Source organism: Salvelinus fontinalis, chromosome 4 (genome assembly GCF_029448725.1).
Source record: "Salvelinus fontinalis isolate EN_2023a chromosome 4, ASM2944872v1, whole genome shotgun sequence".
Taxonomy (NCBI): Eukaryota; Metazoa; Chordata; class Actinopteri; order Salmoniformes; family Salmonidae; genus Salvelinus; species Salvelinus fontinalis.
Genome location: NC_074668.1, coordinates 17,339,185 through 17,361,293, shown reverse-complemented (window position 1 = coordinate 17,361,293; position 22,109 = coordinate 17,339,185). Strand labels below are relative to the sequence as shown.

Here is a 22,109-nt window from a genome sequence, read left to right as displayed (position 1 = left end):
CTCCTTCCTGAGCGGTATGACGGCTGTGTGGTCCCATGGTGTTTATACTTGCATACTATTGTTTGCACAGATGATCGTGGTACCTTCAGGCGTTTGGAAATTGCTCCCACGGATGAACCAGACTTGTGGAGGTCTCCATTTTTTTCTGAGGTCTTGGCTGATTTCTTTTGATTTTCCCATGATGTCAAGCAAAGAGACACTGAGTTTGAAGGTAGGCCTTGAAATACATCCACAGGTACACCTACAATTGACTCAAATGATGTCAATTAACAATCAATCAATCAGAAGCTTCTAAAGCCATGACATCATTTTCTGGAATTTTCCAAGCTGTTTAGTGTATGTAAACTTCTGACCCACTGGAATTGTGATACAGTGAATTATAAGTGAAATTATCTGTCTGTAAGCAATTGTTATAAACATGAATGGTGTCATGCACAAAGTAGATGTCTTAACCGACTTGCCAAAACTATAGTTTGTTAAGACATTTGTGGAGTGGTTGAAAAACAAGTTTTAATGACTCCAACCTAAGTGTATGCAAAATACCAACTTCAACTGTACATGCGATGTTAAAGCTATTGGCCGATAGTTTGTTGGCCTTGTTTGGTCTTTTCTTGGCTTCCGGATTGGTACAACTACTGCCTCCTTCCAACTGCCTGGTAGTTTCCCCTACTCCCACACACTGTTGTACAACACCAATACCTTATCCAGTGACTCATCACTAAGATGGGCCAACATAACATAGCACACCTCATCTTTCCCAGGTGAAGTTAATCCAGCATTACATATTGCCCTTTTCACCTCTGCCATGGTAAGTGGTGCATTCAACACATACTTTACTTCCTCCCTCGTATCCAGCGCTCCAGGATGCTCCTCTCTCGTTCTCCTTATCCCCCTCCTTTGACAAATTTGCCAAGCAATGCACTTTGACAAATGCTTTGGCCATCATCTCTGCCTTCTCCTCGTCTGTTACTGCTCGTCAACACTGGATAATCCCACTCCCTTTTGACCAATGGTGTCGCCCTTCCAATGGTGTCACAGAACCAACGCTAACAGTACCTCTTTGCCTGACGGATAGTTCTCCTCAACAGGGCCTGGGCCTATTTATACTGAATCAGATGTTGGAAGTTATGCGTCCTTTTCAGTACTCTAAATGCCCTGTTCCTACTCCTCACCATTGCCCACACTCATCCGTCCACTATGGGACTGCTTTCCTCCTCCCTGAACTCTTAGGTATAGCCTCAGTAGCTGCCCCCACTAACGCTGTTCTCACCCAGTTATTCATACTATCCACATCCCCTCTCATATCCACACGAGCCATCACCTGCTCACTCAGTTCCTGAAACTAATCCAACTTTTCCCTTCCAACACCCACCTGCCTACTCCATCCACTGACCCCTCCCTCTGGCCTACTGTGCATACTAGGGGGTAATGATTACTCCCTACTGTCGACTCTTCCCATACCTCCCACTCACAGATTCCTGCCATCACACTAGATACCAGAGTGAGGTCCAAGGCAGACTCTTCCTGTGGCTACATCAATCCTGGTCCCTCTGCCATCATTCAGGCACACCAGATATTTCATTTCTATCAGGTTTTCCATCACTTGGCCATTTCCAACCATCTGTCCCAAGAGCATATTGTGGGCATTAAAATCCCCTCACCACATTACCTTACTTCTATCCTGGCCCTCCACCCTCTCCAGCACTTCCAGGTCCAATATCTGACAAGGATTATAGTAGTTTACTACCACTAGCACCCCTCCTCTCAACCACACCTCCACCACCACATATTCCTGTTCAATACCTTTGACTAGCAGTCATCCGAGCCTGGGAAAAAGCACAAATATGATGGTATTACGTTGCACCTTTGGACATGAAGTCCCACAGCATAGCTAGCTATCGCAATAGCCAGCAGATCCGACACGCTCACTTACAGCTGCACTAGCGTCAGACAGCATTCCTCTAAATATTAAAGCTGCTGAATGTTACTTTTCTGGTGACCCCACCAAATTCACATAGAAATTCACATATAATTAGCACTAGCGCAATTGGTAACTGGCGTTATCGCAATGATGGAAGTACCAGATACCTATAGACTTTGTGTACCAGATACCCATAGACTTCCAGTCATTGTGCCAACCCTAGTTAGCATTGGTTTTCAAAACTACCTCTAACATCCTTCATACTGGACACAGAGACATACAAATGTTATCCCCTAGTTCATCTGACTCTGGGGAAGTAGATAAAGGGCATCATTGCCTAGTTTTTGCATCTTTTACTTTCGTTTTTTTACACCAGATTCAAACAGCTGAAAATACAATCTTTGGTTATTGAAAAGATATTTCATAGCGGTTTGTCACAAACTGAAATTAGGCAAACGATTAGAATTTTTGCAACCAGGAAATGGAGGAGCAATTTCTTCTTATTGCACCTTTAAGACACCGCGTAGCCCCTTCGAGATATAGTCCAAAAAACATACCTCAATCCAGGGATGATGGAAATGCGTTGTACTCCGAATTGTCCCATTATACCAACTGTTACACCAAGAAGATTGAACTACTATTTTTTTGCAGTCGTTCAATCTTCTCAGTTTAACAGTTGGGATAATGGGACAATTCGGAGTACATTGCATTTCTTATCCTTGGATTGACGTACGTTTTCCGAGCCATATCTCGAGCCGGCTCCACAGTAATGCTGTCCGACCTTAATACAGCTGTAAGCAAGCTGGTCGGTTATGCTTGGAGGTTCGCTTTGGGTGATAATTTCAGGCCAGTATGGGGGTTTTGCCCCCTATTTTGTTAATGGTGTATGTGATGTTTGATCCGCGTTTATGACCAGCTTTCATTCGTGCCGTGTTCACATGCTAGTCGGAATTAGGACACTCTGAAAAGTACGACTTGCTAACCAGTTGTAGTTATACAAGTCCAGTGTTCAACGAATCAGTAAGTCGGAAATGTCAGAGTTTATTCGTTTCAACTAGTATTTGAACGCAGCATCATAGCTGCTCCTTATGGAACGCCGTTTGGGTCTTTGCGTGTCAAAAAAGATACACGTCAAATAACACGATTTGACGTGTAAAATAAGCTTGTTGTCCAATCAGGGCTTGAATATCACAGCACGTTACATAATAATTGAACATGTTCATACATTTTGGTTGTAGTTATACAATTTGGAAATACTAGGAGTTTCCTAGTTCCAACTATCCCATGAACGCAGCATTAGAGCTGCTAGTCATAATTTCGTGTCGTGTCTAAAAACTAAATTTGCATTTTCGCCTTGTTCACGCCTCCTGGCAGTTCTTCTTGACATTGAGGGAGTTATGTTAATGGTAACGCCCCGGGTGAAGCGGGTTAGCATTGATTGTATTCGTTTTGGAAACCGCGTTCGAGCCAGGTGATCCGTTTTGGCCGACAGCGAAGTCGGCTCAAAACAAAAGTGATGTAGGTTAATTAAGCACGTGGATGAGTAGCATCAAAGATTGTGTACTATATTGTCAAGTGATCGCTCTAAAGATGGAAATACATGTCCTAAAATATGGAAGGAGGCGAGATCAGGTGGGACCATTTTAGCCAATGAGAGGACATATATGTGTGTGGAACAACAGGTCATAGATATAGATAACGATGATATAGATAGAGGCTATGTGTCTATGACAGCATGGGCAGTGCCATTTAGTTTTTTTTTATTGAACCTTTATCCATTTTAAAGTAGTCAATTCTTTTTCAATGTCTAATTGTTTCCAATTTATAGGAATCCCCACACTGTTGACTACTTTAAAATGGTGGAAGCCCTCATTGGGCTCCCAAGTGGCGCAAGGCACTGCATTTCAGCGCAAGAGGCGTCACTACAGTCCCTGGTTCGAATCCAGGCTATATCACATCCGACCATGATCGGGAGTCCCATAGGGCGCAGCATCGTCCGGATTTTGCGGTATTGTAAATACAAATTTGAATTTGTTCTTACCTGACTTCCCTAGTTATAATAGAAATAATAATAATAATTTGGCAAAGTACATGCTAAATCAGGTTATATCCATGATGAATCCTCTATCTCTATGACAACAGGCACAACCTGATATAACCTGTTTATTTTCCAGAATTTGCCGAAATGACACGTGCGTCCACTTATATCAGTGCATTTGTAACAATACGACATTTATATTCGATCAAATACGCCTCATGTAGCAAATTAGCAATTCCATTTTTTTAAACCAAATTCGACACTATAATTAACCTCCATACAACATTTCCTCACTTCGTAGTCTTATTTTCGTGGACAGATTTTTAAAAAGTAAAACTTCTCGATTTGCCTCTTTCTCTCTGGTACGATTCTGTGTTTTCACACTGGTGGGTGATATGTATGTTTCTGATCAATGCATCATGCTGCCTTGTTGACAACATGACTGTGCGGTGCAGATTACTGTTAGATTTTCGATTTTTCCTGTTCTCGTCAAGGCCTCGTTTCTACAGCCCAAGTCAAGGTCCGGACCCTAATTTCTCCAACCGAGTAGGGGGTTTGTATCATAACGTCGGGGCTTTTCAGGCAACACAAATACGTCTATGAATTGGCTCGCCCTAATGGGACAACAATTCCTTTCAATATAGGTTCGAAAAATGTATTTGTTTGAAGTATTTTGCATGGCTAGTACATGTCATTGTTTACAAATTTATGTCTAGCTAGGTAGCCAAATTAGCAGGAATGTTAAATTATCTAGCTACGTTAACGTCAGCTAGCAAACTGAATGGACACTGACTGAGCAGGTGCAATGTGGGCTGTGAAGTCCTTAGCTCGCCAGCCAGTTATCTCGTAAACCAGTCAGTCACTGCTAGTTAGCTGTCTAGCTGATTTCGCCGTTGTGCTAACTCTAGTTCTGTTGTTGTCAATGAAGATTTGCAACACACTTGACAGATGGGCAGCCTGGCCAGATTACGCTGAATAAGCACAACAGCCTGGCCAGATTACGCTGAATAAGCACAACAGCCTGGCCAGATTACGCTGAATAAGCACAACAGCCTGGCCAGATTACGCTGAATAAGCACAACATGACCACTGAGAAAGGGTGAGTAACCAGTCTTGAACACATGCGCCAGGTTCTTTCTCTGTGATACGCATGTGTGTGTGTGTGTGAACACAAGTGTTTCTGCCAGATTCTCTTAGTCTCTCACACACTGCCCCTTGCCCTCATATGCTACACTCTTCTCTTGTTTGCTCTATGTCTTGTGACACTGTAAGGTCAGTCTTAGGACAGCAACACCACAGATCATTAAACTTGCTAGGGCCTGTCATGATACCATCTTGACCCTAGCTATTGTTGGGTTCCTCTGTCAAACATTACTGTTTGGGGGTCAATCACTTTTTGGGGCCTTGTAATAACTAGCCTATTATCACTTTAGCCTTAGTCTTGCGTCGCCAGACACTGAGGCAGAAGCTAGCCTATTTTTGCTTCTCCACCTGTAATCATTAGCTTTTTTCCCTATAGTAAGAAGGCCTAACATTTCAATGGCAAAGCACAATTTCTAGGCTACATTTTGATAAACTATGAACTCTGAAAACAGTCAATGTTTACCCTCTTGTAAGGCCTTGGCAGAATGTTTGACTGAGTGTGAATGTCTGTTCTCTTTAGCCTAACTAATGTGTCTGTGTGTGTTAGTAATGCATGAAGGTATATGTATGCGCATGTGTATTTTTGCTTTGGTAGATTTGTTTGGGCAGTATCTCACTCCATCTCCCTCTCTCACTGTATTTTGGTCTGTGAGTTTGTTTGTCTCTCTTTTTTCTCTGTCTGTCTGTGTGCATCTCTCACTGTCTTTCTTTATAAGGTCATATGAGAGACATTGGGTCTATTTCTACATTTTGATTCACTCTCCCATGGCTGTTGTCATTCCAAAGTGACCTTTGACCTCATTGCCCCTTATGAGCTTAATATAACCATAGAGCAGGGTCATGTTCATTAGGGCGTAATACGGAAAATATTTGCTTTATGAGAGCATGGGCTGATCATGTCCGGCTATGTGTCAAGTATTAAACCTCTCTCTCTCTCTCTCTCCCAGCATTCCCAGTAATTCCAGGGTGCTGATGTTGTTTGGCCAGCTGGAGAAGCTGAACAGGGAGTCCATGCTGGTGGACCCTGAGATCGCCAGGCAGATCACTGCCAAGGTCCTTCACCTCATACAGACTCAAGGTGAGAAGAGTGCTAGCCTACTGTATACTACCCCTTTCACACTCACTGAGCCTAGCTGATCAAGCTAGCCTGTTACTCATTGACCATATAGTTGCTGAAACCATGCCATAAAGGCCAATGGGAAATAATATCCTATATTAGAGTCAGCAAACCGTAAAACTTCCATTAAACGCTGAGTCTCCAACAAGTGCCTGTTTCTTGTAATAGCTGGGTATAATTTCACATTTTTGCAAATAAACGCTAGCCTCTAATAAACGCTTGTTCAAAAAAAGTATAATTAAGCTGCACACATTTTGCCAGTCTACTTGGTGGAATTTCACAGCATCTCTAGCTCACACTGAATGATTGCTGGCAATACAGCCTGATAATAGCTGCACCCTATCATATTTGTATAACATACATATCTGATCATACCTGTATCGCATGTCTTTGTGGAACCACTCAAACAAGTCAAGTTGAGGCACTTGTGCTACAGATGTAGGATCTTAATTTGATCACCCTGTTGTAGTATAACTTTCCTGCAATGCAGGACATTTTAAAGTTGTAATGTATTTGAGGCTTCAGACTTGATTTTCCCAAATGAAAAATGTATCGACCCCTACAAAAATGTCAATTTAATTATAATCCAAATAATAATTCATATTTTCTGTTGCTGCAGGATTATTTCCCTGCTGTAGCAAACTGGCTCAAATTATGATCCTACATCTGTACCTTTGTGGCTGCATTACACCTGCTCCAAACCTATACCTCACCTGCGTCGCCAAACCCCAACAACGGCTCATAACAACACTTCAACATTATTTGTATTCTTCTCATGGCTGCACCTCCCTTCAGCTCAACTCCATTACAGTATTACTCTCATTACTTACAGTATTATGCACACATGACATTCACTCACTCACCCCTGTTATTCCAGCTGGCACATATAGCATTATCAAAGGTTGTCTTGGCCATCTTCTCCTCTGTACCTCAACTCTAGTGCTGATGTTGTTGTAGCTCATTCTCTATGGTTATCCACCATGTTGTCTTGGGCCTTCCTTCTGGAGTCCAGATGCCGTTCATGATTCTTTGGAGACAAGTTGTGTGGAAGGTGTATATATTTTTTGGTCATTTTCAGCACTTAGAATAACCTTATAAGCCTGCTCCTAGAAGTGTTGTTAGTAAACCGCTCTGGTAGATATTGAGTTTTGTGTTGTCTTGATCTTAAAATTAGTTTGAACTTTGAAGGTTGTTTGTTGGGCTGGGAATTGCCAGCGACCTGACAATACAATATTATCACGATACGTAGGTGCCGATATGATATGTATTGCGATTTGATACTGTGATTTTATTGCGATTCGATGTTCCAAACATGTTGCTCACCAAATGTTGGCTGCAGAGGGACAAGACAGAGAACCTTGAGAAAGTTTTGAGCAGTCATGGAAATAAAAGTGCTGAAAACAAATTTGCTCCCTATTTAAAAGAAGATTGACAACAAGCTAGGAAGGAAAAATACTGTTTTGGTGTAGGTACAGCCAACTAACGTAAAAAGGATATTGCGATATTGTCAATGCGATATATAGTCATCACTAGTCGTTTGTTCTTTGTTGATCCTAGTGCTGGTACACTGTCATGGCAGATGGTGCTCCCTAGGTATGTAAAACTTTGTCAATTAACTCCAGGTCATGTTCCTTTTCTTTCTTTTTTTTGTTGCTGTGTTGATGGGCATGACCATTGTCTTGCAGTTAATAACCAGTCTGACTTGCATCTCAGTTTTTTTTCTTGTAGGGTAGTTGTTGGTGAGTTTTGTTGGTGTGTGTGTGATAAAACATCCTGGTCATCAGCAAAGTCAAGGTCTTCTGGAGATGAATACAAGGTCCATCGTAATTCCTCTTACCTGATCTTGTTTTTTAAAATTTAAATGTAATTTTATTATGTTAGTTGCCGCATGACCCAGTCTATGGCAAGGTTGAAGAGTAGTGCTGACATCACACATCCCTGACGACCTCCGGACTTTACAGCAAAGCTTGTGTTTGTGTGCATGAACAATTTGCTGTAGAACTGTTTCATGATGTTCAAAATATGGGTAGGATAGCTATAACTTCATAAGCTCTTCCACAGGCTTTCGTGGTGGATGCTGTCAAAAGCCTTCTGGAAGTCAGTAAAGTTGATGTAGAGCTGACCACTTACTGTCCTGTAGCCTGTCTTTAGCATCTCTGGGTAGATGAGGACTGTGGTCAAGTGACAGCCTATAGGATATGTGAATAGGTCAAAAGGTATTTGGGCGGCTAAGTAGATGTTTGGTGACATCAAAGGGTATGTGTTTCAGTTGGTCAGGGAAGATTTACGAGGGTGAAAGGAGTGTTGGGATGTTAGTGGGTAGATATTTGGGGTGGTTGTCCTAGGATGGCTTGTTGCATGTCTTTAGTGGTGGAAACATTTTAGCAGAGGGACGGTTAGCTCTGTAACTGGGCCCCCCCACCCAGTGATTGCTCAACTCTCTGCCCCATTGGGAGTGATACCTGACACCCTCCACCCCTCTTGGACTGCCCTCCTCCCTCACCAATGTGAGTTCCTCTTAATCCTTCCTCCTTCCCACCCCCCTGCTGGCTCTTACGTCACAGAGAATCTGACATTTGAGGAAAAGCTGTTTCACTCAGTTTATAATTACCCAGCCAGCACCCCTCAGCGAATCTTCCCAGACATACTGCACTGAGGAAGGCCATCGAGTGTGTGTGTGTGCGCACACACACACAGGTCCTGGTTTGAGTGAATAACAAACATTTACATGTCGTTATGCTGTATAGGGCGACTGCTTCAGAAAAAAGAAAAGCCTTACAACTAATCTGGTGTATCACATCATTCCGAGGGAAGACTGCTGGGTCAACAGCTGATGGAGAAAGTGAGATCCCGTCACTTCGTTCATTAGTCAGCAATGTGATACTGTTTGGGAAAAAAACACATTGGCCTTTTGCTATTGAGATAAATGGCATAGCGAGAAATATAAATGTCAGAGACTCGCATGACACAGCTGTGTTGTGGACACTCCCATCCATATATAGACATCTGTTGTGATGACAAGGGTCAGTGGTGCTAGGTTTGTGGCACTAGAGCAAAGTTGAGACTTTGAAAATGGAAACGAGAGAACTGGATGTCAACATTGATTGAAGATCACTTCAAGATCAGCATTAACACATGGATTGGTTTTTCGTGCCAAGTTGAGTTAGATGTAGAGCACAGGAGGTTGGTGGCACCTTAATTGGGGAGGACGGGCTCATGGATAACAGCTGGAGTGGAATGGAATCAAATGCATCACACATGATTTCCATGTGTTGGATGCCATTCTATTCACACCGTTCAAGCCATTATTCTGAGCTGTCCTCCCCTCAGCAGCCTCCACTGATGTAGAGGTCACTTGGCTGGATCAAGTTCTTCATTCTAAGCTCATAGCCACTTAGCAAAACTTGGCTTTCAGCCATTACACCTCTTTGTTTTAGATCTGTTTCTTTGAACATGGGCAGCAAAGACTTTCCGATGTCTGATGTAGCCAGTAGAAGTCACGCTTCAGCACTTTTGGATTCATTGAAGGTCATCACATTATCTATTTGGTTGTTGTTGCTCAAATAGGTTTTCAATCAAAAAAACATGATACTGTATGTGTCTTATGGAAATATAGTCTTCTAGAGAGGGAATGCTGTCTCACAGCTGTAGTTTCTAGCTGAAATCAGAGCAGCGGTGCGTGTTGAAACGTGAGCGTGTCTCTCTTGGTGGGACGTCCCTCTTGCAGTGATAAATCTTTGTGGTCCTGACTCCTGCATGCTACAGCTCTTCTCGGGCTCGGCCTCCGGCCACACCCTGACACGGTCAGCCCCACTTGGGAGACATCCAGACCTGTTTCACACAGTCATCATTAGGGTATAGAATAGTCAGGGACCTTGGTATATGATATAGAATTGTGAGAAAAGCACATGTATCGACACCAAATACATATTGGCACCAAATTATCATGATTATATGTATTTCGATTAGATTGTTTTGTCGTGGAAATTCTAGAGAGACTAGATTCTTCAAACAACTTTATTATAAGATTTGCAAAAATGGAGCAATCATCAATCACTCAAATAGTTCAGGGTTGAAAGCCCAACGAATAAAGTTGGCTCTCTCCTTTTATAGAAAGTAAATCCTCTTATCTATGTAACAGTTAGCAGATGTGCAGAAACGGGGCCGGGGAACAGAGTTGTAAGAAATAATTTGTCTCATCTGTGCAGATCAAGAAAGCTGATATCGCCACCATTCTCTGTTCCTCCGTGCAATTCCCACATGGCTGAATTCCTGCCGATTGTAGACACAGGAGGTCACATACTGTGGTCGCACCCAAATAGCTCATAAATCTGTACGCTCAGATGTATGACTAAGTCACACAAGACAAGTTTGTATGAGTAAAAATATTTAAGTAAAAAACAGCATAGTATGTAATTAATTTCCTCCAGTTTCCTCTCAATGTTTTTTGGGGGGGGGGGTTGTGGTGCGGGTCCGTGAATCCCCCCAGGATCATTTTTATATAGAAGTACTGAAGGACAGTTCTGGGGACTTTTTAAAAGGACATTCTACTCCAAAATTAATGAAGTAAATGTATAAAATATAATTTCCACCTACAGAAATGAACCCAATATAATTTTGGTACAATTATTTGTTTAAATTATTTTAACATATTGGACCATGGATATAATAACAAACATGTTTTATTGTCACATACACCAGATAGAGATAGGTGCAGTGAAATTAGTTGTTTTACAGGGTCGGCCATAGTAGTAAAGCACCTCTGGCGCAAATTATGGTAAAGTTCCTTGCTCAATGGCACATCGGCAGATTTTTCACCATGGCGGTTCGTGTATTTGAACCAGCAACCTTGCGGTTATTGTCCCAACGCTCTAACCGCTAGGCTGCCTGCCACCCTATCCATAGTTTGGTGGATGAGGAATAATGGTCTGGGCCTGTTTTCCTGGTTCGGGCAAGGCCCCTTAGTTCCAGTGAAGGGACATCTTAACGCTACAGCATACAATGACAATGAGCGTTGTCCGGGTTTGGCCGGAGTAGGCCATCATTGTAAATAAGAATTTGTTCTTAACTGGCTTGCCTAGTTAAATAAAATAATTAGCTAGATCCCAAATGTGATCTTTTGACTAGTTAGCATCCTATTGATTAGTTTTATGTCCCAAAAAACGTGCATAAACACAGTCTATTTTGCAGGCCTACCTGTTAGACTAACTAGGGGTAACTCGCAACCCGGGGTAACGTTCCCCCTGCCTGTACTTCTCACAGAAACCTCTTCATGTCACTGTTTCTTCCCCCAACACTTTCCATTGTTGCCACTACTCTTGCTCAACTAAAAATTTAATCTGTCTCATCACAATTTAAGTCAGTCCAAAACAGTCATTTTGAAGTAGGGTGGCATTTTTAACCGAAGATGTCCTACAATTGACCCAAGTTACATTTAGCCCCTCTCCCCTATGCACTCACAGAAAATTGGTGCGCAAGTAACATGCTTACCATGCTGCTGATAAAAACGGGGTTTAAAATAGTACAGTTCGAGCATATTTAGGAGTTGAGAAATAAGAAAGTAGGAATGGAAAGCTGGGATCCCCCTCTTTTAAACAAAGGCTGTTTTCCCCGTGATTGCAAGAATTGTTGTGCATTGACTGCATGTTTCCCTCCCTATGGCACTCATAACTTGAATGTGCCTCGAGGAATATTTATATTGCATAGGTCGGCTTGTTGTTGTGTGTTCTAAGTAAATACTGTAGATGTAAACTAGTCTACTATGGGGTAATCTGATTTTTCTATTCGTTACTCGTTTTGTTTGCCAACAAAGTCAATGTGGACTTTTCAAGCATAAATATTTTTTCATGTTACAGATTTTATAAACATATAACTGCAGTGGAAACACTGGCGATTTGATACTGTTCATTTTATTGCAATTTGATGTTCCAAAGATATTGCTCTCTATATGCCTGCTGCAGAGAGACGCGTCACTTATTTCCATAATCAGTCATGGAAATAAGTGCTGAAAACATGTTGGCTTGCTATTTTAAAAAGAAGATGGAGAACAAGCTATTGGATGAAAAAATAAGTGTTTTTGTACAAGTACTGCCGATTAGCGCTAGCTAACGCTACCTAGCAAAAACGAAATACATTTGCAGTCAAAGTATCGACGTAATATCGTCCAAAATAATATTGTGATATGGAACTGTATCCATCGGGAGGGAGAGCGAGATAAAAGGACAACTGCCTCCTATCTTTCTATCCATGCCTGGGTATTGTGCTCACTGTATGCATAGGAGGTGCTGTCTGCATGGCTGGAACGCAGTCTGGTCTGCCTGACCATCGGTCTGGGCTTGAATGCTGAGTGGATGCTGGGTAGTGTTGTAGCCTTCTAGGTCTAAACTTTTAGAGTGCACGTGCAGGAGGAGGTGCTAAGAGCTGTGTTCTATCCTGGTTGGGCTTGGGGGCGGTTAGCTTCAGTGTACTCCTGGCTGTTTGGGGGGATCCTACCTCTGGGGAAGATGGAATATAGATACACGGAGAGATCTAGCCGTTTGGCGGAGCCCGCAGAGCGATCCACCTCCCCAGGTAAGGAATGGGACTGCGACTGAGACTGGGGGATGAGGAAGAAAGCACTACAGTTGTGCAGCCCCTGTAGTGCAGAACACCATTAGATCTACCACAGCTACTGTAGCTACTGCTTTGAGCAGTTTGTGCAGCTAGGCTACTGTTCAGTGGGACAAAGGTTTCTATAGAATCTGCAAATCTTGTATTTGCACAAATTAAAATCACTACTCTGTTATTAAAATAAAGTTGTGTAAAGTTTAACTGATTTCTGAAGTGTTTACGGTTCACCTTGCCAGCCAATATGTCAGTGTAAACCCCACTGTATTCTATTATCCTGTAGATTACTTCAATAACCAATAAAACCCTTGTATTGGTTATTTCTTGTGCAGATAACACAACATGAATATCATAACACCCATGCCCATAATAGAGGTCCTTACTTTCCTATTACAAGACTGTTACAGTGAAGCCATTGGATAGTAACATTTGTAACATTTGATTTGAACCATTACGTTTATTTTACTTGATGAATTTTTTGATAGGTATTTGCATTCTTAATTTGTTTTGTTTTTCAGGATCAGCTGTGAGCTATTGTTTTTGTTTTCGAGGAGCTTTAAAAAGTCTATGACAGAAATGATTTTAGAGGTCACTTTTTCTCATAGCCACTGACTGTTGAAGTGTGTGTGTGTGCGCTGGGGAATATATGAGAGACTGGACCGGGTCTTGTGAAGCTGAATTATGCACCAGGGAGTCTGTGTGGGTGTACGTGTGGGTCTGTGTATGCACATGTTGGCTGCCCCAGTGCTGAAACCTGATTTGTGACGTGTGCTTTATTTATGAGCCTATAAATCAGAGGGGGGATGTTTCACACTTTTCATCTCCATATTCCCATTCATCCTGGTGTTCATAAGGTCCGCTCCATCAACCATTTATTGGTCCGGGTGGTGTGACTCTATTTGATGGGATATGAGCTGCCCTGGGTGCTGTTGACTGAGTTTTATAGGCCTTATTTTGTTTGCGTTCCTAGACTTTCTGTTATTTCTGTAGGTTTCTACGCCGGAGGGTATACATTGGGGCACACATTAGTTTTTGCTCCGTTGGTTTTTTTGTGTGTGAGTGAGACCCCGCTAGTATTTTTACAAATTGTTGAGGAGCCGTCACGGAGAGGTTGCTGGAGTGTCTTGTCCATCTGTGTGGTTAGTGTTTCAGAGAGAATCTATGGCAGGCAGAGGCATAGGTTTGACTTCAACCCATCATTGGGGAGGAAAATATTGCTTAATTTGTTACGTTACAGCCTTATTCTAAAATGGATTACATTCATATTTTACTTCATCAATCTACACACAATACCCCATAATGACAAAGTGAAAACAGGTTTAAAAGATACCTTATTTACATAAGTATTCAGACCCTTTGCTATGAGACTCAAAATTGAGCTCAGGTGCATCCTGTTTCCATTGATAATCCTTGAGATGTTTCTACAACTTGATTGGAGTCCACCTGTCAGAGCAAAAACTAAGGCATGAGGTCAAAGGAATTGTCCGTAGAGGTCCGAGACAGGATTGTGTCGAGGCACAGAACTGAGGAAGGCTACCAAAAAATGTCCGCAGCATTGAAGGTCCCCAAGCACAGTGTCCTCCCATCATTCTTAAATGTAATAAGTTTGGAACCACCAAGACTCTTCCTATAGCTGGCTGCTTGTCCAAACTGAGCAATCGGGGGAGAAGGGCCTTGGTCAGGGAGGTTACCAAGAACCCGATGGTCACTCTGACAGAGCTCTTCTGTGGAGATGGGAGAACCTTCTAGAAGGACAACCATCCCTGCAGCACTTCACCATTCAGGCCTTTATGATAGAGTGGCCAGACGGAAGCCACTCCTCAGTAAAAGGCACATGACAGCCCGCTTGGAGTTTGACCAAATCAAAGTTTATCACGTGCGCCGAATACAACAGGTGTAGGTGTACAACCGGTGTTCACCTTACAGTGAAATGCTTACTTACAGGCCCTAACCACAGTGCAATTTTTAAGTAAAACATAGGTATTTGGTGAACAACAATAGATAAGTAAGGAAATAAAAAACAACAGTAAAAATACAGTGAATAATAACAGTAGCGAGGCTTTGTACAGGCGTGCTAATTGAGGTAGTATGTACATGTAGGTATGGTTAAATTGACTATGCATATATGATAAACAGAGTAGCAGTAGCGTAAAAGAGGGATTGGTGGGTGGGGGGACACAATGCAGAAAGTCTGGGTAGCCAATGTGTGGGGGCACCGGTTAGTCGAGCTAATTGATGTAGTATGTAGACTAATGTATAGTTAGTGACTATGCATATATGGTAATCAGAAAGTAGCAGCAGTGTAGAGGGGTTGGGGACACACACACACAATGCAAAGTCCAGGTAGCCATTTGATTACCTGTTCAGGAGTCTTATGGCTTGCGGGTAAAAGCTGTTGAGAAGCCTTTTGGTCCTAGACTTGGCGCTCCGGTACCGCTTGCCATGCGGTAGTAGAAAGAACAGTCTATGACTGGAGTGGGTGGGGTCTTTGACAATTTTTAGGTTCTTCCTCTGACACCGCCTGGTTTAGAGGTCCTGGATGGCAGGCAGCTTAGCCACAGTGATGTACTGGGCAGTACGCCCTGTAGAACCTTCTGTGGACCGATGCAAAATCTTTATATTGTCCCGAGGGGGAATAGGCTTTGTCGTGCCCTCTTTACGACTGTCTTGGTGTGTTTGGACCATTCTAGTTTGTTGGTGATGTGGACGCCAGGGAACTTGAAGCTCTCAACCTGTTCCACTACAGCCCCGTTGATGAGAATGGGGGCGTTTCCTGTAGTCCACAACCATCTCCTTAGTCGTGGTTACGTTGAGGGATAGGTCAGGACCCGTCAGGAAGTCCAGGATCCAGTTGCAGAGGGAGGTGTTTAGTCCCAGGATCCTTAGCTTAGTGATGAGCTTTGAGGGTACTATGGTGTTGAACGCTGAGCTGTAGTCAATGAATAGCATTCTCACGTTGGTGTTCCTTTTGTGCAGGTGGGAAAGGGCAGTGTGGAGTGCAATAGAGATTGCATAATTTCTGGATCTGTTTGGGCGGTATGCAAATTGGAGTGGGTCTAGGGTTTCTGGGATAATGGTGTTGATGTGAGCCATTACCAGCCTTTCAAAGCACTTCATGGCTACGGACGTGAGTGCTACGGGTCTGTAGTCATTTAGGCAGGTTGCCTTAGTCCCTGTGCCCAAGAACACTATGGTGGTCTGCTTGAAACATGTTGGTATTACAGACTCAATCAGGGACATGTTGTAAATGTCAGTGAAGACACCTGCCAGTTGGTCAACACATGCCAGTTGGTCAACACATGCCCGGAGCACACGTCCTGGTAATCCGTCTGGCCCTGCGGCCTTGTGAATGTTGACCTGTTTAAAGGTCTTACTCATGTCGGCTACTGAGAGCGTGATCACACAGTCATCCGGAACAGCTGATGCTCTCATGCATGTGTTTAACTTTAGTCCGTCCCCTCGCCCCGGGCGCGAACCAGGGACCCTCAGCACACATCAACAACAGTCACCCACGAAGCATCGTTACCCATCGCTCCACAAAAGCCGCGGCCCTTGCAGAGCAAGGGGAACCACTACTTCAAGGTCTCAAAGCGAGTGACGTCACCGATTGAAACGCTATTAGCGCGCACCACCGCTAACTAGCTAGCCATTTCACATCGGTTACACATGCCTCAGTGTTGCTTGCCTCGAAGCAAGCATAGAAGTGATTTAGCTCGTCTGGTAGGCTCGTGTCACTGGGCAGCTCACGGCTGTGCTTCCCTTTTGTAGTCTGTAATAGTTTGCAAGCCCCGCCACATAAGTCGAGCGTCAGAGCCGGTGTAGTACGATTCAATCTTAGCCCCGTATTGGCGCTTTGCCTGTTTGATGGTTTGTCGGAGGGCTTAGCAGGATATCTTATAAGCTTCCGGGTTAGAGTCCCGCACCTTGAAAGTTGAAGCTCTACCCTTTAGCTCAGTGAGAATGTTGCCTGTAATCCATGGCTTCTGGTTGGGGTATGTAGTCGCATTCCGCTTCGCTCCACAGGTAGTATTACATTTCATTTCATTTCATTACAGTACAACGGTTTGATTTGTTTGATCTTAGCTAGCTACATAGCCGTCTTTGTATCTAAGATAATTGTGTAGTTTAGAGGAATTATCGAGGTTCGCTAGCCAGCTATTTTCGTCCTTCTAACGTAACGTAGACAACACTGCTAGCAAGCCAGCTAGCCACCGAATAGCAGCACTGTATAAACTATTACATTACAACGGAACGACTTGATTAGTGTAGTGTTAGCTAGCTACATAGTTGTCTTTGTATCTAAGATAATTGTGTAGTTTAGAGTAACTATCGAGGCTAGCTAGCCAGCTATTCTCGTCCGCCGCGCCACCGTTCTCCAAAACTGTTCGCTGCTCTGGCACCCCAATGGTGGAACAAACTCCCTCACGACGCTAGGACAGCGGAGTCAATCACCACCTTCCGGAGACACCTGAAACCCCACCTCTTTAAGGAATACCTAGGATAGGATAAAGTAATCCTTCTGACCCCCCCCCCCCTTAAAAGATTTAGATGCACTATTGTAAAGTGGCTGTTCCACTGGATATCTTAAGGTGAATGCACCAATTTGTAAGTCGCTCTGGTTAAGAGCGTCTGCTAAATGACTTAAATGTAAATGTAAATGTATGTATGTACAGTCACTGTGGGGACGACGTCCTCAATGCACTTATTGATAAAGCCAGTGATTGATGTGGTGTACTCCTCAATGTAATCTGAAGAATCTCTGAACATGTTTCAGTCTGTGATAGCAAAACAGTCCTGTAGTTTAGCATCTGCTTCATCTGACCACTTGTTTATAGACCGAGTCATTGGTGCTTCCTGCTTGAATTTTTGCTTGTAAGCAGGAATCAGGAGGATAGAATTGTGGTCAGATTTACCAAATGGAGGGCGAGGGAGAGCTTTGTACACGTCTCTGTGTGTGGAGTACAGGTGATCTAGAATTTTTTTCTCCTCTGGTTGCTCATTTTAACATGTTGATAGAAATTAGGTAAAACTGATTTAAGTTTCCCTGCATTAAATTCCCTGGCCACTAGGAGCGCCGCCTCTGGGTGAGCGGTTTGCTTATTTCCTTATACAGCTGACTGAGTGCGCCCTTAGTGCCAGCATTTGTCTGTGGTGGTAAATAAACAGCCACAAAAAGTATAGATAACTCAATTGGCAAATAGTGTGGTCTACAGTTTATCATAAGATGCTCTACTTCAGGTGAGAAAAATCGAGAGACTTCCTTAGATTTCATGCACAAGCTGTTTACAAATATGCACAGACCCTCCCCCCTTGTCTTACCGGAGTGTGCTGTTCTATCTAGCCAGTGCAGCGTATATCCTGCTAGCTGAATATCCATGTCATCAGCCACGATTCTGTGAAAAAAAAAAGGCACCTAAAGGACTCTCAGACCATGAGAAACAAGATTCTCTGGTCTGATGAAACCAAGATTGAACTCTTTGGCCTGAATGCGAAGCGCCACGTCTGTAGGAAAACAGGCACCGCTCATCACCTGGCCAATACCATCCCTGCGGTGAAGCATGGTGGTGGCAGCAACATGTGGTGGGGATGTTTTTCAGCGACGGGACTGGGAGAGTAGTCTGGATTGAGGGAAAGATGAACAGTGCAAAGTACAGACGACCTCAGACTGGGGCGAAGTTTCACCTTCCAACAGGACATTGACCCTAAGCACACAGCCAATACCATGCAGGAGTGGCTTCGGGACAAGTCTCTGAATGTCTTTGGGTGGACCAGCCAGAGCCCGGACTTGAACCTGATCAAACATCTCTGGAGAGACCTGAAAATAGTTGTGCATCGATGCTCCCCATCCCACCTGACCAAGCTTGAGAGGATCTGCAGAGAAGAATGGGAGAAACTCCCCAAATACAGGTGTGCCAAAGCTTGTAGTGTTATACCCAATAACTTGAGGCTGTATTCGCTGCCTAAAGTGCTTCAACAAAGTACTGAGTAAAGGGTCTATTTAGGTTTATTTAAAAAAAAAATATATATATATATATTTGCACAAATTTCTAAAAACCTGTTCTTGCTTTGACATTATGGGGTCTTGTGTGTAGATTGATGAGGGGGAAAAAACGATTTAATACATTTTAGAATAAGGCTGTAACATAACAATGTGGGAAAAGTAAAGGGGTCTGAATAAGGCACCGAAGGCACTGAATGTTATTTTTATCTTTGCTTATACACTACTACTCACTTTCACATGAACTCTGATATTTGATTAAGAAATGGCATGGTAAAAAGGCCAGCATGATGATGATGATGATGATTACTTGTATTACAGTAGCCTATTTGTAAACGCTAACATAGTGGAGGGAAATGTAATGTAACTAAGGTCCCTCTTTGTGTTACAGAGAAGACACGGAAGGAGATCATGTCCAAGGGCTCCAGTGGCATGGAGGTTATCCTGGCGACTTTGGAGGTGAGTTTCCGCCGCATTCCACTATAGAGTTAAGTTAGTGCCAAAAATCGAGCTTACATGTCACTAATTTAACTCCATATTTTGATACTATACAATACCACAACATAATAAGGAGAGGGAATAAGGAGACTAACACATTCATAACAAGGAATATTGTGCTGGCGTTATTAATTTATTTTCAGTTTGCCTTTTTTAGCACTTGTCCAGCAAGTATGGTGGATGCGTAACCAGGCCAGTACTGTACAGCTTGGTTCAGTCGTGTGAAAGGGTACAACTCACTTATAACAATAACTATCAACTAGGGCTGGCCGGTATGGGTTTTTACTTTACCTTCTGTAACGGTATTTGAATGTTTGGTTTGTTAAATGTGATACGCCATGTGTAATGTCAATTTTTATAGTTTATTTCGCTACTTGAGTCATCTCGCTCCGCTCTTTCTCTCCGTGCCACTTTCCACACAGACCTAGCCATGCCCCCTTTCACTCAAGGAGTGCATTTGATGTTTCTCAACCACAAGGCACTTGCGTTCAGTCTGCATGATCAATGCAGCACATGCAACAATGTTGATGACAACAATGCTGTTTTCACTTTGCTTCTTAATATAAATCCACTAGCGTTCTATAATGACACTTTGTTTGTGTTTCTTGCATCAGCAAACAGCTAGTTTGTCTTTTCATAGCATGTTGCCCTAAATCTTTTGAGATGCTAATTGATAGCCGCTAATGCTAATAGCTAGCTAATAAATGTACTGAGTAAGAGCAAACGTAGCTAGCTAATACAGCCTGATAATACCAGTGATGGTGTACTGTATACCTAAATCAGCATGTTTGTGCAACAGTATCTTCTAAATCGAGAGGAATATGCAAAGCAAGAATATGTTAGCTACATGAAGTAGCTAAGAGAAAACATGCACTATAGCCGAAGCTTATAGGGTCCCCTAGGAAACACTCATCAACACTTTAGTTCTTACCATGTCACAATTACTCCTCCCTGGCATTTTAATTAATTGTCTCAAACACACTGTATTCAAAGTGCCCACTATTATATTCTATATTCTCATTCTATTTCCATGATTCCAATAGTTTTGCTCTAATTCACAAGTCAAATTGCAATTGCAACATTTGGTTAAAAATAAGTCCTAGATTATTTGCACATATAGTGCAGCCCTACGTGGCAGTGTGGAAGTTATCTCAATTGAGCAGTGGTGTAAAGTACTTAAGTAGTACTTGAAAGTATTTTTACTTAAGTTGTTTTTTTTGGTATCTGTACTTTACTATTTTTTATTTTTGACAACTTTTACTTCACTACATTCCTAAAGAAAATACTGTACTTTTTACATTAATTGGACCATTTCCCCTGACACCTAAAAGTACTCGTTACATTTTGAATGCTTAGCAGGACAGGAAAATGGTCCAATTCACGCACTTGTCAAGTGAACATCCCTAGTCATCTACTGCCTCTGATCTTGAGGACTCACTGAACACAAATGCGTTGTTTGTAAATTATGTCTTAGTGTTGGAGTGTGCCCCTGGCTATTCGTAAATTTTAAAAAAACAAGAACATTGTGCCGTATGGTTTGCTTAATATAAGGAATTTGAAATTATTTATACTTTTGATAATTAAGTACATTTGATCAATTACATTTACTTCTGATTCGTAAGTTTATTTAAAACCAAATACTTTTAGATTTTTACTCAAGTAGTATTTTACTGGGTGACTTTTACTTGAGTCATTTTCTATTAATGTATCTTTACTTTTACTCAAGTATGACACTCAAGTATACTTTTTCCATTTTTTTTTACTCAAGTATACTTTTTCCATCATTGCAATTGAGTGCAGGAAATGCAGAAATGATAAAGGTGCTGAAATTTGTTTTGGTTGAAGTTGAATTGAACAGTATAAAACAATCAGAATGGAGAAAGACTCATTGAAATCACTTAGAATGTATGTGTTGCCACTAAAAATACCGGCCAATTTTTTTTTTAAATACCATGATATAATATTTTGGCTATATCGCCCAGCCCTACTATCAACGTCATGGTATCCTAAAAGTATTGGAAATAATTGTCCTCCCGAAATACAGTTTACATAGCACACACTTGGTTTTGCCAGTGGCTTTTAAATCTCCCCGTCTAGTTATATCTCCCTATGTCTTTATATACTACTTGATGACAGATCAATTTATGAGTTGGGGAAAAGCCATTCCTATTTGTAGAGACTGAAACCTAAGTGAGAAGGTTTGTGTGTATGCGTAGATTTGGTGGTGTGTGCATGAATGGCTGTCTGTCTGTGTGTGCACGCATGAATGTGTTTATCCATGCTCACGTGTTATTGAGTGTGTTGGTAATACCCAGCATGCTCTCTGTTTTTGATAGAACACACAGGATCTGCAAACTATCCTGAACATTTTGTACATTCTGAATGAGCTGTTAACCGTGGGTAAGTGGTAACCGCTCTGTAATTGGATAATGGGGGCAAACGGTGTTCTGTTTGAGTGTCCTGCTCTCTGATTTGCCAATTGTCTTGGGTGGAAACAGTGCTTTGATTGGGTAGGTTTTGACTGCGGTGCTGAGTTCACGCAGACCATCTGAGAAAATGTAGACTCATTTCAACTGGTGTAGATTGTCAGGTTGTAGAAATTTGGAACCCGTTCACACAAAATCTGAGACTGATCAATAATCTTAAAAAAAAAAAATGTAAACAGGATTTTGTTCGTCTTTTTTTCCCCGGTCACACTGCCAGACCAATGGAATCCAGTTGAGATCAGACTAGATTTTGTCACATGGTTTGTGTGAACTCTCCTCAATAACAGCTGAACTGATAGCTT

At 42.3% G+C, this 22,109-nt stretch overlaps 1 protein-coding gene across 15 annotated transcripts in view; it reads left to right on the top strand.

Annotated features, from left to right (window-relative positions):
- Window positions 1–2,637: 2,637 nt before the first annotated feature.
- Window positions 2,638–22,109, top strand: part of LOC129853206 (cytosolic carboxypeptidase 1-like) — a 43,524-nt gene continuing 24,052 nt past the window's right edge. Inside the window, exons 1-6 of one of the 15 annotated variants that reach the window (XM_055918975.1) lie at window positions 2,638–3,439; window positions 4,888–5,058; window positions 6,050–6,180; window positions 19,215–19,282; window positions 19,479–19,550; window positions 21,658–21,721. In XM_055918975.1, the coding sequence (XP_055774950.1) occupies window positions 5,042–5,058; window positions 6,050–6,180; window positions 19,215–19,282; window positions 19,479–19,550; window positions 21,658–21,721 (352 nt within the window). In that variant the 5' untranslated portion in view covers window positions 2,638–3,439; window positions 4,888–5,041. Of the gene's footprint in view, window positions 3,554–3,577; window positions 3,930–3,957; window positions 4,604–4,887; window positions 5,059–6,049; window positions 6,181–12,530; window positions 12,790–19,214; window positions 19,283–19,478; window positions 19,551–21,657; window positions 21,722–22,109 lie in introns of those variants that run through there. The other 14 variants (XM_055918970.1, XM_055918974.1, XM_055918973.1 and 11 more) reach the window with 14 other exon arrangements.